Genomic DNA, 15,178 nt, shown 5'->3' with positions numbered 1-15,178 from the left:
CACGTCTGGCGACTAAAATCACCACAAACAGTTTTGAATGGCACCCAGTGCTGGATTACACTTTGCTGAACCTGAAGCAAATTGCCTGAAAATACACAAATATTACATTCACCAAGATGAAGGAGAAAAACACTGAACAGCAAATATGTCAACCAATGTTACGAAGTAAAATGTGTGAATGAATTAAATTTCTTGCGACTTTGTTGACATATTATATTTATGTCAGTGGTTTCTAATTTTCCTTGGGCAGGGACGCGCACAAACCCATTACAAAATGTCACAATGGCGCCTTACAGAAAACATTCCCGTTTTTTTATTCCGATAATGGATTTGCTTGCTTTGACAGGACTTAGAATATTTTTTCGCGCATATAGTGCTTGCATGCGTGCACGTTTGGGAACCGCTGATATATTTAGTGAATCAATGACTAATAACGCAAAAATGTATTTTAGTTTTATGTTTTTTTTTCGACTGTTTCAGTTTCCTTGTCACTGTAGGATTCAGGGACCATGTTCAATTTCAAGAAATCAAAATCAAACAAGGGAATTAGTTTTCCGCTATAGACTCAACACAATTTCTCAACACAAATTTTGTTTTACTATAAACCAGCAATAAAAGTTCGTCGTTACGGAAAAGAGTTTTTACCGGTGCGCCATTCCGGTAAAAATTCAAATTAACTTAAATTTAGTAAATTTAACTACTTTTTTAGTAAATCTCACCCATAGGGGAGACCGGGGATAGCTTGGACGGTTTTTGGAAAATTGCTCATTTTTTTTTTGAATTATGATTTTTTAAATACATTTTTTTTTTATTAATTTTTTTTTGTAACTAGTAAAGCATGGCTCAAAAAACAAATGAGTTTCCGTTCGTTTTAGCTCACTAAAAATAATCATTCAGCCCATTTTTTAAGCAGGTCTCAAATGTCCGAAGTCACCCCGGTACCGGGGAAACATCGGACATGACTGGGGATATCTCGGACAGCAAGTTTTAACAGACGTTTTTTTTTGTTTATTTAACAAATAGCTGAAATCAAACTTGGCGCAATATCAGCATTGGGGCATTAGCGCATAAAATATCATTCAAGCTTTCAGGAATCGGGGCGTGGCCACTTATCGTTTTGACCCTTCCACACGTTCATGTTTTGGGTAACTCGTGTACTCTTAACGGCAGCACGGATATCATAGATTTTCGGGTCAATAAACAATGTTTCATCTTTGGGGCTTTTTCTTCCTGCCAAAATTCGATCAATTCCTCAAGCCTTTGTTTATTCTCTTCTATGACCTGATAATTTTTCATAAAACTCAAAAAGTGTGGTCTTCTCGCGATTTCTTGCCATGGTGTCCGAAGTATCCCCGACTACGTGACGACGTGGAAATTATTAAAATATGGCCGTATTTTTAAAGGTTACACAAAATCATCATTAGCGTATCCGAGAATACATATTTGAATATGCATTCAACCAAAAATTACTGCATTTTGATTAACTGTGACAGATATATAGCCTTACACATACAAATTGAAAAACTTGGTTTCACTGATAAATTGACTTTTTCGATTATAATTTTTTAAGCAGACATGATTTAATAACAAAGTACATGTTATCGTTTGATGGAGACATAAAGCTTTTGTAAAAGTGTCTTAACAACACCTAATTGTGACGTAAAATACCTGGTCCGAGGTATCCCCGTGTCCGAGGTATCCCCGGTCTCCCCTACACATTGGTAAATTTTAAAACATAACTATAGAAAGCAATCGCCGTTAAAGCTTTGAGAGTAGCAAATACACTGTATGCTATGCAGCTGGTCATGTATGCCATAAAAAATGAATCTTTTAAATGAATCTCCGTAATGGTCTATTAGATTAAAATTTGGTTATTTTTTTGCTTATTTTCAATGATCTCTATATCCTGTAAAGATCAGTGTAGTATTCGTCGGTTACGGGTAATTTAATAATTTCTGCTATGGATGTAGTCGATACATTGTGAAAAGTACTATGATATGTGGTACTATGTGATCTTTTTTTGCAACCCTGCGTTGGCAAACTTAGTTATTGAGATTTGTACCAAGTGTAGCGTGCTTTCTATTAAGCACTTGCACTGCAGTTAAAGTTGGATGTCGTTCTATTTTACACATGCACGTTTTAGGGAATTAAAAAAGACAGTTTTAGCCATCTAATGTGACGTCAGCGCAGTGCCAGACGTACAAGTTTTTTTACCCTAATTGCGTGTTACATCTTGTTTGCCAGTAATTTCCGATTTCTATGAATGCACACTTTTCTCTACACTAATGTGTGTTGCAATCTCATCCGGTCTGTGACGTAATAATAAGAGACAAAGTTTTAAGTGATAACGCAACGTTGTTTTGTTCTTTTTTGTGTCTGACAACTGTGCAGCGCAGTGCTACGTCATTTTTATTCTGCAAAAGGTTTTTGTGTTGCGAGCGAGCATTTTCTGGTGAGTCTATTTGTACATATGTGTGTGACGACTGAAGTAACAAATAACCGAAATGTGTAAATTGTAACTTTGGCAAAGTTAACTGCGATGACTTAGAAGTCAGGGGTCTGGTGTACTTTTAGCACCACACCTAATATCTCAGCAATCCCTAGCACTACACACCTGAAACTTCACACGAATGTTAAATGACACCTTACGAGTTACTATGCCAAAAATGACGTCATCACCTATGACGTAACGAAATTTACAAGACTTATAAGTTTCCCTCTCTATACGCGCTATACGCCCGTCAACGAACTGCAATAGCTTACTCCGTAAGGTATAACACCCACAAATCAAAAGTGTTGTTTGATGAAAATTTAAAAGTCTTACAAATAACCTGCATTGCGTCGTGTGACTATTGCTGATTTGTTAAATGCCTTCTTAAGCAAACACGCCAAAGTAGACCGTGGTTATTACGAAAAAAAACACAACAAACAACATGTTCTCTATTCACCACGACAAGTTGTCAGGATCATATAGCAAAAACCACTAGTCCAATAGAGTCCATTGTGGCATCATCAGAAAGGTCTCACCCTCTACTTTGCACCTAAGTTAAGTTTGAAGATATATTTCGATTGTGCGACACCTAGTGTCGTTTAGAACAAGGTCGATTTACGAAACATTGTGAGGTCACAATCAAACCACTAATCGAATCGAAACTTGCATCGATCGAAAGACATGTTCTTTGTGACAAAGCGTATCAAATTTCAGCTTGCAGCAACCTTTACTTTTGAGTTGGGACCCCATCAAAGACCCCCACCTAATTCGCTCGTTTACACGCAAAAAGGCCGAAACCGAGCATGTGTACTTTTAGCACCACATATTCGATGGGTCGTATAGTGTCAAGGGTAGTGTAGCGTGCTTTCTATTTAGGGGTTTTTGGCCCAAACTTCAGGGTTGGGATTCCCAGACAGACGGCAGCGATACATTAGTGAATGAATCCAACCGTAATGTCCTGCAACCGGCCATTTACACCTGCTGCTGGAGCCAATTTCTACCAGCACGCAGGCACCCCCAATTGTAGATCCACAGGACCACCATGGACACCCCCTCTCAACCCTCAAAGAAATTTTATCACACACCCGCCAATGTCATTCACAAATGCGGGAAGTTCAGTGGGAGCGTTGCAGTGATAGACGAATTTGGAGGTGTCTAGTCAGGGTACGATATGCTTTAGTCTAGTACTGTTCTTCCTACTCATCTTACCTACGCAAATGTTTTTTTAACCTAAACTGTTTTAAAGGACTATCGACGCACAAGTTCTATAAGAAAGGGCTCATTTTTCCATTATCAGGTAATTATCATCATGTACTTTTGGACGTTAGAAGTGACGCAGGATTCATCATGAAAGAGGCGTCAATTTCAAATAAAGTGTGTATAGACTGGTGTAACTTCATTTGTGAGGTAACATTGACATTGGAATTGTGACATGGCTACTGGCAGTTGTACTGTGGTATCAACATACAAACAGATTTGTACGGAAGACCTGCTACGGCAACCAAATGTGATTGGAGGACCGGACCACACCGTTGCCATAGACGAGAGTCTGGTGGCCAAAAGAAAAGCCAGTTCGAACGCCAAACCGCGACCCGTCAGGGAGCAATGGGTTTTTTCGGGGGGTAGATCTGACAACCAAGTAAGGCTACCATACATTCACCATTCTTTGCTTTAAATGTTTCTCCCGTCAGGAACTGTTTCATTGAGTTTGTGGCTCAACGCGACCGGGCAACCCTTCAAGAAGTAATTACCAGAAAAATAGCGGCTGGCACCGAAATTTGGTCTGACCAGTGGGCTGCCTACAACAACTTATCTCGTATGTTGCAAAAAGCAGACCTCTAGTTCAATGCATTTACACAAAGTTTTATTTTGCAGACTTGCCCCAGCAATATGTACATCGCACGGTGAACCACTCTTGTTCGTTTGTGGCGCAAGACGGGGTTCATACTAATGATATTAAAAGCCTGTGGTGCGATTGTAAAAGAAAATTCAAGCGAATGAATGGAGCTTACAGGGACTTCATCTCTTCGTACATTGATGAGTGGCTTTGGCGGCAAAAAAGGGACAAATCTCTTTACTTCGCTGATTTAATTCGTGCCATCGCATCGAACCCACTTTACCAAGTGTGATTCTTAATCACATTTGCTCTTAGGAGCGACATTAAACTCATCCTCACAGAAGGAAACACAAAATACTTAAGCTAGTTTTATTTCCGCCCAAGATTTACGTATTACATTGCTTTAGGTGCAAGAAAAAGACGAAATTTAACATAAAGCAGCAAGCAACGGCAATTGACCAACAATGCAGGCAGGTAAAAAAATCCGCCTCGTGTGACGTTTCGCGCCAAGAACCGGGGCGCGTTCAACGGACGTTACATTGCGTTTCTTTTTTTTAGCCATGTCACGTGATCTACCCTTTCAAAACCGCATGTGCATTTGCAGGTTCAGTTCAATTCAGTTTTATTAGTGTCGCAGTCGACAATTCAATTCGATTCCATATTATTGCTATGACAAGACATTGCTATCTATACTGAGACGGTTATGATTACTATTCGCCCACATATCCAGTCGAACTAATAAATCCCAAATTTGCCAACGGAAACGAATTATACATAAAAGTCGGGAAAAGTGGCTGATCCAGCTTGGCTGCAATGCCTTGGCTGCGAAGCCTGTGAACCTTATGATACATAAAAGTCGGTCTGTTTTTTCAAGTTAAATTTATGTTTCAGTAATTTGCAAAATGCCTTGTACCCAGGGTACAGGAAACGTATATACAAACATCAACAACGATCAAAAAGTATCTTAGTAGCAGTAAAACAACCATCGCATGTGGTGCGTGTAAAAAGATTGTGGAAGATTACATGGTAAGAATGACCCTTGGTCAATTTACTAACAAACCGCATCATAACTGTTTCACCAAGACCTTATTGGTAGGGACCAAACTGAATAACGGATAGCCATTGCTTTCTGCCATATATTTTTAACCCATGCGCACCGGCTTGACTACAATGCGTTGTTTGCTGCTGTGTCCATTATAATAGTAAGAAGTCATATGATTTATCATCGCGGATATTGCTTGAATTTGGCGAAAACTGCAGGCATTTTGCAATACTTTCAATAATGGTCAAATTTTGTCTTCTAAATTTAATTGTTGCTGTGGCAACAATATAAAACATTTGGTTTCATCGAATGTTTTTATTGAAGCAATATCATCTGCGATGACAAGTTTTCCTGGTCATCGCAGATGATATTGCTTCAATAAAAACATTCGATGAATTCTCCCAATATATTTTTCGGCGATGTACAGCATATTATAACCAGACTATAAAAGCATTATTGACAAAAAAGTTTTATTTCATTTTTTCAGTAACAAACCCATATTTCCCTTTATCGCGATATTTTTATCATTTCAAAAACAAAATAAATGTGGATGGTTGAATGAAATTGCGCCATACCAGCGGTGTCCAAGCACCGAAATGCGATGTTGGTCCAAAATTGATCAGGTCTTTCGAGAGAATCGCACGCAGTGCGAATGACATCAGTCACTTTATTATTATGGGTGAATGCGGATCAAGTTTGGAAAAAACTTTGTGACCCGGTGCAGTAGTATTTTCCCTCTTCTTCGGTAGACACTTCACTAAGAGCATATTGTTTTTTTGGTAGATTTGCCTAAAGACCAAGAATTTTGATACTTTAGGACGTGTGAATCACGTGGTGAACATAACAAACGTTTTGTTGATGGAATATGTTTTGCTTGCTTTTAAATACCTCTGTACAATTCCCTGATAACTATTTTAGTTCAGAAAGAATGATATTTCCAACAAACATGTCAGAAACGCAAGTTTAACCATATCACGACGAACCGGGGAAATCCCGTTTCGCCCGTCCGTGAGGTGGTTTAAGCATAGACAACTTAAAACTTAATGTTAAGTTGTCTATGGTTTAAGTGTCTACCCTCTTTGGTTATAAATTCAACTTAAAATACAATAATTAATTATACAATTATTAATCGCTTGAATTTGTATGTTACTCAGACTTATATGCGGATCAAGGTTTGCGACCTGAATGTGTTATGGTGTATTAGTATTTTCCTCTTTCACAGGTAATGCAAAAGTTCACCAAAAGTTTTGGTGCAAATTGTTTGTTTTGTTGATGCATGCTGCAATACAGGTGTTTTTCGTGGATTATTTTATGTTTAGACATTTGCGTATCCAAAAAATTTTTGTGTGCAGTCAAAATTGGCGTGCACACTAAAAAAGTTAAAGAACAACTCGTCTGTTGACTCTGTGCTACTCTGAGATAGCAATAGAGGTTTGAAGTAGTCTCGTTTAATGTCCTGTAAAATGTTTTGTGTAAGATGTGTGGCCTTGCACTGGGTATGAATTTTTTGATGTCTGTTTAATAAACATTATTAGGTTGACAATCCACATGCATGTACATTATTTAGTACATACACCTTTGAGTCATACTAAATCGGTGTTTCTTACATATTTAAACAACTAAAATTTTTTTCTGGGCTGAATAAAAGAGGCAATGTGGCATATAGTCTGAATCGATTCCATACAAAACAAAATGCATAATTATATTTACACATATAAATGTTCTGTCGCTAATTTGCATATGGACTATAATAACAAAAATAGGTTGAAATGCATTGTAATAAATGACTTTTGTAAGTAAATATGCTAATGTACATTTTTGTATGTATATATTTGAAATTTATCTCTGAAATTTGCAAATTTTTTATGCTGGTTCATGTAATAATGAATGAAAAAAGGACCTTACTGAAAAAATGCTTGCTAAGGAAAGTCAATTGTTATGCAATTTTGTCAATATTTTGACATCTTGCATTCAAAAGGTTGCCTACGCTACATATAAATCATACTATCCCATTTTAGTTTCATTCAAATTCAATAAAGGTGAAAACACCAGATGGCTTTATATTTTTGTTCTTTTTTACTTGTTGTTATTTAGAAAATAAATAGTTCAAGGAAAGTTTAAATATACTGCAGATTTTACTGGTGAAAATTGAAATGTGTGATGCCTTTGAAGATGATGGCTTGTTGTCAGAGAGATTGATACATTTGGTGTCTGGGTATCCTGAACTTTATGACAGAAGCAATGAAAACCATAACAATTCATCAGTAAAATTTGAAATATGGAGGGCGATTGCAGATTCCTTAGATATTCCATGTGGTAAGTTTTAAGGAAACAAGTGTCATAAACGTGTTCTAACTGCTGACAATAGTCTTATCTAACTTGTATTGTGTATATATTTGCAGAGGCTGCAATGAAGCGTTGGAAAGCCCTTCGTGATGCCTACAATAGAAGTTTACGGGAAATTGCCTTAATAAAGAGTGGAAGGAAAGCTAAGTCAAAGTGCACACCATACAAATTTTCTGTACAAATGAACTTTTTGAATCACCACTTGAAAAAAAGAGGGTCAGTGGGCAAATCCAAAACATTTTTTTTGTTGGCAATATGCATTGTTTTAAGGATTTATCTAAATGCCAAGTGTAATAAGTTTTACATACATTCTTGTGCTTTGGATTAATTGCCTACTTGACAAACATTGAGAACACCCAGCTTGTCTTTCCTGATTTGTTTGTTGTTTTTCATGCAGAAAATACTTTTCCAAGGCATACCTTCAAGAAAGAAGTACACCTAAGCAAGAAATTGAGACATTTGCCGATGATGGTGATGATCTTAATTTAAGTTCTGGAGACACTCCGAAATCTTATGTAATTGTCCATTATTCACCAGATGATGATATTCCTGATGTAGATGCAATAACAGGTGCTATTATGAAAATAAATAATGGCATGCAAGTGCAAATTATTCTTTTGATTTTTTTATGCCCCTTCAGTATTTTAACACATCCCTAAACCCCTGATACAGAAACTCACACACATGGGATGAAGCGCCATCAGGATTTATCTGATGATATTTATTCATCTGCTAAACAGCCAAGACCAAGTCCAAGGACAGATGAGGATGAGCTTTGGCTTTTAAGTTTAGTTCCAGTTTTAAAACGACTCTCTGGATACCAGAAAGGTTTGCCAAATTTGTGAAATTTTTTTGTCAAAAACCAGAAAAATTTTGTTGTTTCAGGAATGGCTAAAATTAAAATACAACAACTCCTTTTGGACATAGAGTATGGTGACCAACCAAAGCAACTTGATTTTACAACAAAGTTGCAAGAAACATGATTACCCTCAAGACAAACTTTGTGAAATTTGTCTGCCTCATGTGTGATCTTGTGCTTTCCTTCTTTAGATGTACTGGTCATTCTTGTTGCATAATATGTTGGAAAAGTAGAGATACGCCTTAAGTGTGATTGGTGTTTTTGTTTATTGTGCATTAAATAAACTGTTATCAAATACATCTTGGTTGTTCTTTCTGGATTAATACCAACTGTAAAAGCTATTGGAGCATATGCATCAAAATATAACACTATCAACAATATGGCCTCATACATTCACAGTCAAAAGTTTAAATTGCATCAAACATATGTCGCTTGTCATGTCGAAATACTTACATCACGATAAGTTTGAATAAACGTATTCGTTCGTTGCTTATTTGCAAACACTTACGCGTCAGACAAAATGGGATTAAGAGGATTAACCTACTTTTGTAATTACTTTTGGGGTTCTCAATGATGCAATAATGCCAATTTTATCAAAACAATTGATGAATTGGCACGAGAACTGTCACGTTTATTTAGGAACAAACACGTTAATACGGACATGCATGGCTGCACTCATACTATCAGGCGCATTGTGAACTTCGACCGAGACCGGACAAGAAAAACAGCTGATGTGCTGCTGTTTACAGATTGATTTTCTCGGAAATCAATCTTTTTGCTCAACTGGTCAGATATGATATCTGGAAACCAAAAACCTGGCGTTGAAGGGCGTTATTTCAGTTAGTAATTGCGTTTCAAAATGGCCTGAGGTTTAAGAAGTTGGTACTGTGAGATGACGAATAATTTTAATTAAAAGCCTACCTTGCGGGTTGCAGGATTGTATTCAACGAGGCAGCAGTTTTACTTTAGTGGTTGTGCGACATGAAATACTGGATTCCAGCATTTATCAAGAAACAAGTGGTTTTTCAATTTTGGCTTGGATTTGTGTTTGTTTGGACTTCGTTGGCTGTCAACTTTTTCCAGATAGTGATTTTGCCACTGCGTTGGTTCGGTCTTGTGAATCTGCAGAGATGTCTTAACAGCCAACTAACGTACATGCACTGGATTTGTAAGTAAAAGCGTAACAGCGTAAAATGTGTTTTGTAGCAACACGCCTTGAGTATCATCGACGCCATTTAGTATTTCAGGTTTGATATTAAAATTTCTACTGTATTCCCCAGTGGTACCCGCCTATGGTCATTGGTGGGCTAGTATAGAAGTAAACCTTCACGCGAGGAAGTCAGACATTCAATACATTGGAAAGGAGAAAGCTGTCGTGTTGATGAATCACAAATCACAGCTGGATTGGATTACGACATGGATGGTGGGAAATTCCTACGGCGTAATGCAGGTAGCTTGATTACCATACAGCAACGTTTCTAAAACTGTGTGTCGCTATTTCACAACAATTTATGGAAAAGTTTCTGCATATGTAGTATGATATTAATCATGAGAGCATAAATTACAAGCGCTTGTGAGGCATTGAAATACATAGCGTCAAGGCCTAAATTATAAAACTGTGCGTCGCCACGCCCTTACTGGTATGAACTCATTGTACCCTGCGTAGGCCTGTTGCGCAGTCACAACAAAGCAAACATATTAATTAACGGTCAGTTCATTTCGTAATCGTTGACAACAGCATATATTTTTCCACAAATACGATTGAATTTCTTGTAACAAAATGCTAGAAACACGAAACATAAAATTGCTTTCTACTCTTTTTGTCCCAGCTTTAAATCTTTTATGTTTCTGTTTCGTATTTTTGTTTATGAAAGTAAATCTCATACACAAAGTTAAGGTTTTCAGTTTATCGTAGAAAAACTTGGGCTTAACTTGTTTGTTGCTATAATTAAGTCTCATTTTTTCTGAAAACAAAAAAATGCGACTGTATACTGTTTGATAATGGTTTCCCTTTTAATCTTTTGTTTCACAATCTACAAAGGAGGGAGAGAATAAGGTGGCAAAAACTATTGCGCTAAAAATATGACCCCAAGAACAAAAACGAGTTTGTGTTTTTATTCTTATGCGATGATTTCGATTTTCATCGTGACACTTTTGAATGAGTTCGTGTGTTTGCATTTGTTGCAGAACATCAAGGCAGTTGCCAAACAGGGTTTAATTCTGGTTCCTGTCGTAGGCCCTGCCTTTTGGCTCAACGAATTTATACTTTTAAAGAGGAATTTCATAGCTGACAAAGACATATTGGCACGCAGTGCGCGGACTTATTCAGCATTTCAATATAATTTTTGGGTATGTGGCATAGATTGTTTAATTTAATAAGGAATAAATTCCAAGTAAAAAGTCACAAACGACTGCTTTCGAAGCTAAACATCATTACTCTGCAGCTGCTCCTGTTTTGCGAAGGGACGCGATTTACACCAGAAAAACACAAACAAAGCATCGAGTTCGCTAAACAAAATGGTTTGAAACCTCTGAAGCATCACTTGACGCCCCGAACGAAAGGTTTTGTGGCTGTAGTTGAGGGGCTTCGTGACGCAGGTAAGTAGTCGCAAAAACGCGCTCATATTTTGTTTCCAACAGGGATCAACGAAATCTTTTGACGTTGTTAGACCAGTACACTGGGCAGCATGTGAACATAAATGCCCTTAACGCAATTATTTAACCTATAGTAAACCATCAGCAGGAGGACAAACATAACGCACTCTTCTTTTACATGTCTGGTTAAGTTAGTTAATGTTTAAAGAAGGTACTCAAACACCCAATATGCAAACATTTTTTTTTCAAATTCGAGAGAATATCCGCTGCAAAACAAATTTTGGATATGCAGAGTGTATTACCTACTTGTTTAAGTGTTGTAGTTAATATAAATTGGATACATTTGATGTTTCCACTTTATGGAATTAAAAGGGCAAATACATCTTTATACTTTTCTCATCGCAAGTTGCTCATGTTTACAGTTCCGGCAGTTTATGACGTATCGGTGTGTTTCGAGGGTAACAGAAACCCAACGCTAAGAGACTACATACAAGGGAAGTCTATACGAGCTGACATTCATTTGAGGTAATATTGCAAATAAAATGCTGTTATTTTCCAAAAACACTGCAAATTCTAAAAAGGCGAATTCCGATCGAAAACGTACCAAAAGACAGCGAAAAATGCTCAGAGTTTGTTCATGACACATACCAAGAGAAGGTAAGCTTTTTAAAGCATGGTGCCATAAATATACTTAATTTAACGTCAGTGTCAGCATTTATTGATTTTGGTCTTGCAGATCAATTAAATAACGCTGGGACTTAAGTAGTCGCCGAAAATCTTTTAGAAAGAATGAAATTCCGCGGTCACCGGTAATATTATGTAATCTTTCAGGACGAAACGTGCGAGTTTTACGCTCAACACGGAAAGTTTCCCATGACAAAAGAATCCGACCCAGATCCAATGCTTGTTAAACGGATACCCATGTCACAGTGGTCGTTATTTTACATGATATTCTGGATGATTGTATTTTTTATACCATCGACATATCTAGCCTTGAAAATCATTTTCAGTGGATCTTTGGTGATGTATGCAGTAACCTCAACCATCATATCACTATGTAAGTGGCCAAACAAAACAGAGGATCTTTACTTCTGTGTGATCAAACCTAAATTTGCTTTTTGTCACAGTTGTTGGTGTCTACTGGTTGATGATTGGTCTTGGTACTGCCCAATCAACCTATGGGAAATAATGAGCAGTTACATTCCATTCACATTTTCGCTGACTAGCACCACCACTGCTTCTGATTGTTACAATAAAGTGCTTTGTGTTCAAATATTTAATAAAAATTTCAATTTTTAAAGAGGTTTTTAAGACATTGTCATGCCATACCTCTTATGTTTCTGGCAGCAGCTCTTTGAGGTAACTTTCATTTGATGTGCAAACTCTCAACAAAAATGTTGCATTGACATCAGCTTCCAAAGTGCTTGGAATAACTATGGAGCACTGATGTGTATTGTCATGGGTAAAAAATAGAGATACATTACCTACGGAGAGAAAGCTTTAGGATCAAATTTAAATAAATTCAATTTATTGAACCAACCCTTGATATGGTAAGATGGTGTTAAGCAGTAGTTTGAGGAATTTGTGCTCAAATACTTGTCGGATAATTTATTGACAGCTTTTCCATTCATCTGAAAAGTTCTCTAGATAAATACCCATTTCTTGCAGGCTGCAGTAGTATATACTAAACACCTTACATTCCAGATGTGCAAGCCCATGGCCTGCTGCAAGTTCTTTCTTTTTGCGAACTGCCGTTTATATGTTTGAATCAAACATATAAAAACATTACCTAAAATTCCAGATAGCATTAGTTAGTGTTAGAATGCAACCGGTGAATTTGCATTGTAAAATCTTGTTACCTTGAGAGCAATCTTTGTAAGAAAGGACAAATTGTGGGTTCTTGTAGAAGGATCTTTTAGTTCTACATCCACCTGATGTTTTTCCAACCTCCCAACGACCTTTTATTTCATGTTTGAACCAAGGAATCATGTTATCTGCATTCATACGTCAAAACAGAGTACATGATTTCAGTTCAATTACTTCATAAACATTCTCAATTAGACTGCATTATAATTATTCTTTGTTTAAAAGCATAACTTGCAGTTACTTTTAAAACTGTAACTAATTAGACAAGATGTAATTTTAATAATGACTTGAATTTAAATTTAAGCTTGTTAAAAATGGTAAGATTGCAAACACAAGCACCAGGTTTTCAAAAAATTTTGCGGTGCTACATGACTAAATACCATTACACAAAATTATTACATAATAACTATTTTTTTGTGTTTTGTTAGAGCAAAGCATTATTTTTTGTGTCCCTTTATCGCAATGAAGATTTGATTTGCCATGTTCGTCAACATTTCTATATTTTCAAAAGTTGCCAAAGTAAAGAGATATATTAATAACATTCTGCTTAGTTACAAATTATAATTACTTCACCACAAAACTTTTAAAAGCATGTACCTGATAATACATTGAGGCTTTCAGTGGCAAAAGTTACTGTAGGGAAAAGGGAGCAAGCATCTGCATATGACATTGTTACAACAGAGTCATAACCACAGTTCCAGGGATTCCAAAGCTTCATCTAAAAAACAAAAGTTAATTATGCAACAACATTATTCAAATACGCGCTGCTTTTACATCACCATTTCAATATTGTCAACAATTGTCCATTTGGTAATCACATAATAGTGACCAGCAAGAATACATTTTTGGTCTGCCCAATGAAAAGAGTTTTTTACTAACAATGGATAAAATGACAAGCCCAACAAATACCTGATCGTTCAAAACATACGAAAACAACTATTTTTGAAGATTTCAAAGCTTTTTCTATTTGACGTTTAGTTAAATGGTTGTTAGAATTTTGAAGATGCAATTCTTTTCTCCAGCAATACCCACTTGTAAACAACATAAAGCCTTCTGAGGCCAGTCCAGAAGTAAGTGCCTCATAACAACCATAAAACCTGCAATTAACTTTTGTGTAACAACCATTTGTGCAGAGTTCGCAAAAAAATTATTACTTGGCACAAGCTTTTTCCAACAAAGAAAACCAAAACTCTGAGAAGTTGCTGCAGCTTCCAAATAAAAGTTTTCCATCAACTGTTGGTAGCTTGTCATCAACAGTCATTGTTACCCATATCCCTGAACTTTCATCCCAAAGCCTGCATGTCAACTTTCCATGATATGTTGGTTGGTTAAAACCTGTAAAATGGCTTTTCATAGATTTAAAATTTCATTTCAATTTATTTATTGTTGCCATCGTCAGCTTTACACTTAATAGATGCGAGATACAATTATAATGTTTTAGTTATGGCTGCTAGTTTGTTCATTAGACTTCTGCACACCTGGGAAGTTTACAAACAACTGTTTCAATTTCTTTGTCTTTACTAGAGTGTAAAGTGGAGCGACTATCCAACAATTCCCAAGTAGTCCTTGTATGGGTTCACTTGGTATAGAATCTCCAAACAGAGACGGGGTTTTACACAACTCCTGAATGAAATAAAAAAAACATGAACTAACTTATACAGAATATCTTGCTGACTTCTAATTACGTTACCAATGTATATGACTCTTTTGTCACTTTAATGAAAGCTTTTTACACACAAAACAAAAAAAACTCATGCAGAAACAGATGCTAATGGTGCCGTTGAAGTGACTTATGTAACCCAGATTGGAAAGTTTGTTATTTGTAAGGAGGCTTTTTTCACAACGTTTTATTGTGCAGATTATCAATGAAGTCTTCATATAAATATATGGGAAAAAAGTTTATAACTTACTTGAGGTCGTTTCCAGGTAATTCTGGAAGCATCAACAGTTAAGTTTGAAGATTCTTCAAAAAATATTGCTTGGGTATTTGATCGAAACAAATCATCATCATACAACATTTCATTACCCTCATCCCAGTTAGATTACAAACAGAAGCTTCTTATAAAATAAATTAGGGTTAACAATCTACAATTGGTAAACTGGGGAAATATATTCAACTACATATTACATCCCTGACCCCTG

General features: G+C 36.5%; 3 protein-coding genes across 4 annotated transcripts; 2 read left to right on the top strand and 1 right to left on the bottom strand.

Moving 5' to 3' along the window:
- The first annotated feature begins 6,525 nt into the window (after window positions 1-6,525).
- On the top strand, window positions 6,526-8,866 carry LOC145899217 (uncharacterized). Its single transcript, XM_082987950.1, has 6 exons — window positions 6,526-6,592; window positions 7,503-7,686; window positions 7,773-7,932; window positions 8,114-8,286; window positions 8,389-8,544; window positions 8,602-8,866. The coding sequence occupies exons 2-6, from the start codon at window positions 7,524-7,526 to the stop codon at window positions 8,697-8,699; spliced, it is 750 nt and encodes a 249-aa protein (XP_082844076.1). The 5' UTR covers window positions 6,526-6,592; window positions 7,503-7,523; the 3' UTR covers window positions 8,700-8,866.
- Window positions 8,867-9,515: 649 nt separating this feature from the next.
- On the top strand, window positions 9,516-12,432 carry LOC145898424 (1-acyl-sn-glycerol-3-phosphate acyltransferase gamma-like). The gene is made up of 8 exons (XM_082986868.1): window positions 9,516-9,743; window positions 9,856-10,025; window positions 10,763-10,924; window positions 11,020-11,173; window positions 11,593-11,695; window positions 11,752-11,827; window positions 12,002-12,227; window positions 12,298-12,432. The coding sequence occupies exons 1-8, from the start codon at window positions 9,557-9,559 to the stop codon at window positions 12,357-12,359; spliced, it is 1,140 nt and encodes a 379-aa protein (XP_082842994.1). The 5' UTR covers window positions 9,516-9,556; the 3' UTR covers window positions 12,360-12,432.
- On the bottom strand, window positions 12,208-15,090 carry LOC145898423 (calpain-2 catalytic subunit-like). Of its 2 annotated transcripts, XM_082986866.1 has the most exons (11): window positions 14,947-15,090; window positions 14,515-14,659; window positions 14,191-14,371; window positions 13,946-14,133; window positions 13,816-13,886; window positions 13,634-13,754; window positions 13,030-13,164; window positions 12,868-12,959; window positions 12,711-12,801; window positions 12,500-12,654; window positions 12,208-12,346 (listed from the first exon to the last, which is right to left on the bottom strand). In XM_082986866.1, exons 1-10 carry the CDS (start codon window positions 15,052-15,054, stop codon window positions 12,503-12,505), a joined length of 1,284 nt encoding a protein of 427 aa, XP_082842992.1. In that variant the 5' UTR covers window positions 15,055-15,090; the 3' UTR covers window positions 12,208-12,346; window positions 12,500-12,502. The 2 variants fall into 2 exon arrangements, with proteins under 2 accessions (XP_082842992.1, XP_082842993.1); XM_082986867.1 differs by lacking the exons at window positions 12,208-12,346; window positions 12,500-12,654 and having other exon boundaries at window positions 12,709-12,801; window positions 12,863-12,959.
- Window positions 15,091-15,178: the final 88 nt, after the last annotated feature.

This window comes from Ascidia mentula, chromosome 4, assembly GCF_947561715.1.
Source record: "Ascidia mentula chromosome 4, kaAscMent1.1, whole genome shotgun sequence".
Taxonomy (NCBI): Eukaryota; Metazoa; Chordata; class Ascidiacea; order Phlebobranchia; family Ascidiidae; genus Ascidia; species Ascidia mentula.
This window is presented reverse-complemented; position numbering and strand designations above follow the sequence as displayed.

Bases quoted from the DNA above. Each gene is read 5' to 3' on its own strand.
- LOC145898424 (XM_082986868.1), top strand. From the start codon at position 9,557: ATGAAATACTGGATTCCAGCATTTATCAAGAAACAAGTGGTTTTTCAA. The intron at 10,925-11,019 runs GTATGTGGCATA...ATTACTCTGCAG, and splicing joins CATTTCAATATAATTTTTGG to CTGCTCCTGTTTTGCGAAGG. The intron at 11,696-11,751 runs GTAATATTGCAA...AATTCTAAAAAG, and splicing joins CGAGCTGACATTCATTTGAG to GCGAATTCCGATCGAAAACG.
- LOC145898423 (XM_082986866.1), bottom strand. From the start codon at position 15,054: ATGTTGTATGATGATGATTTGTTTCGATCAAATACCCAAGCAATATTT. The intron at 14,660-14,946 runs GTAAGTTATAAA...TATTTCATTCAG, and splicing joins TTACCTGGAAACGACCTCAA to GAGTTGTGTAAAACCCCGTC. The intron at 13,165-13,633 runs GTACATGCTTTT...GTATGAATGCAG, and splicing joins AAGCCTCAATGTATTATCAG to ATAACATGATTCCTTGGTTC.
- LOC145899217 (XM_082987950.1), top strand. From the start codon at position 7,524: ATGTGTGATGCCTTTGAAGATGATGGCTTGTTGTCAGAGAGATTGATA. The intron at 7,687-7,772 runs GTAAGTTTTAAG...ATATATTTGCAG, and splicing joins TTCCTTAGATATTCCATGTG to AGGCTGCAATGAAGCGTTGG. The intron at 8,545-8,601 runs GTTTGCCAAATT...TTGTTGTTTCAG, and splicing joins ACTCTCTGGATACCAGAAAG to GAATGGCTAAAATTAAAATA.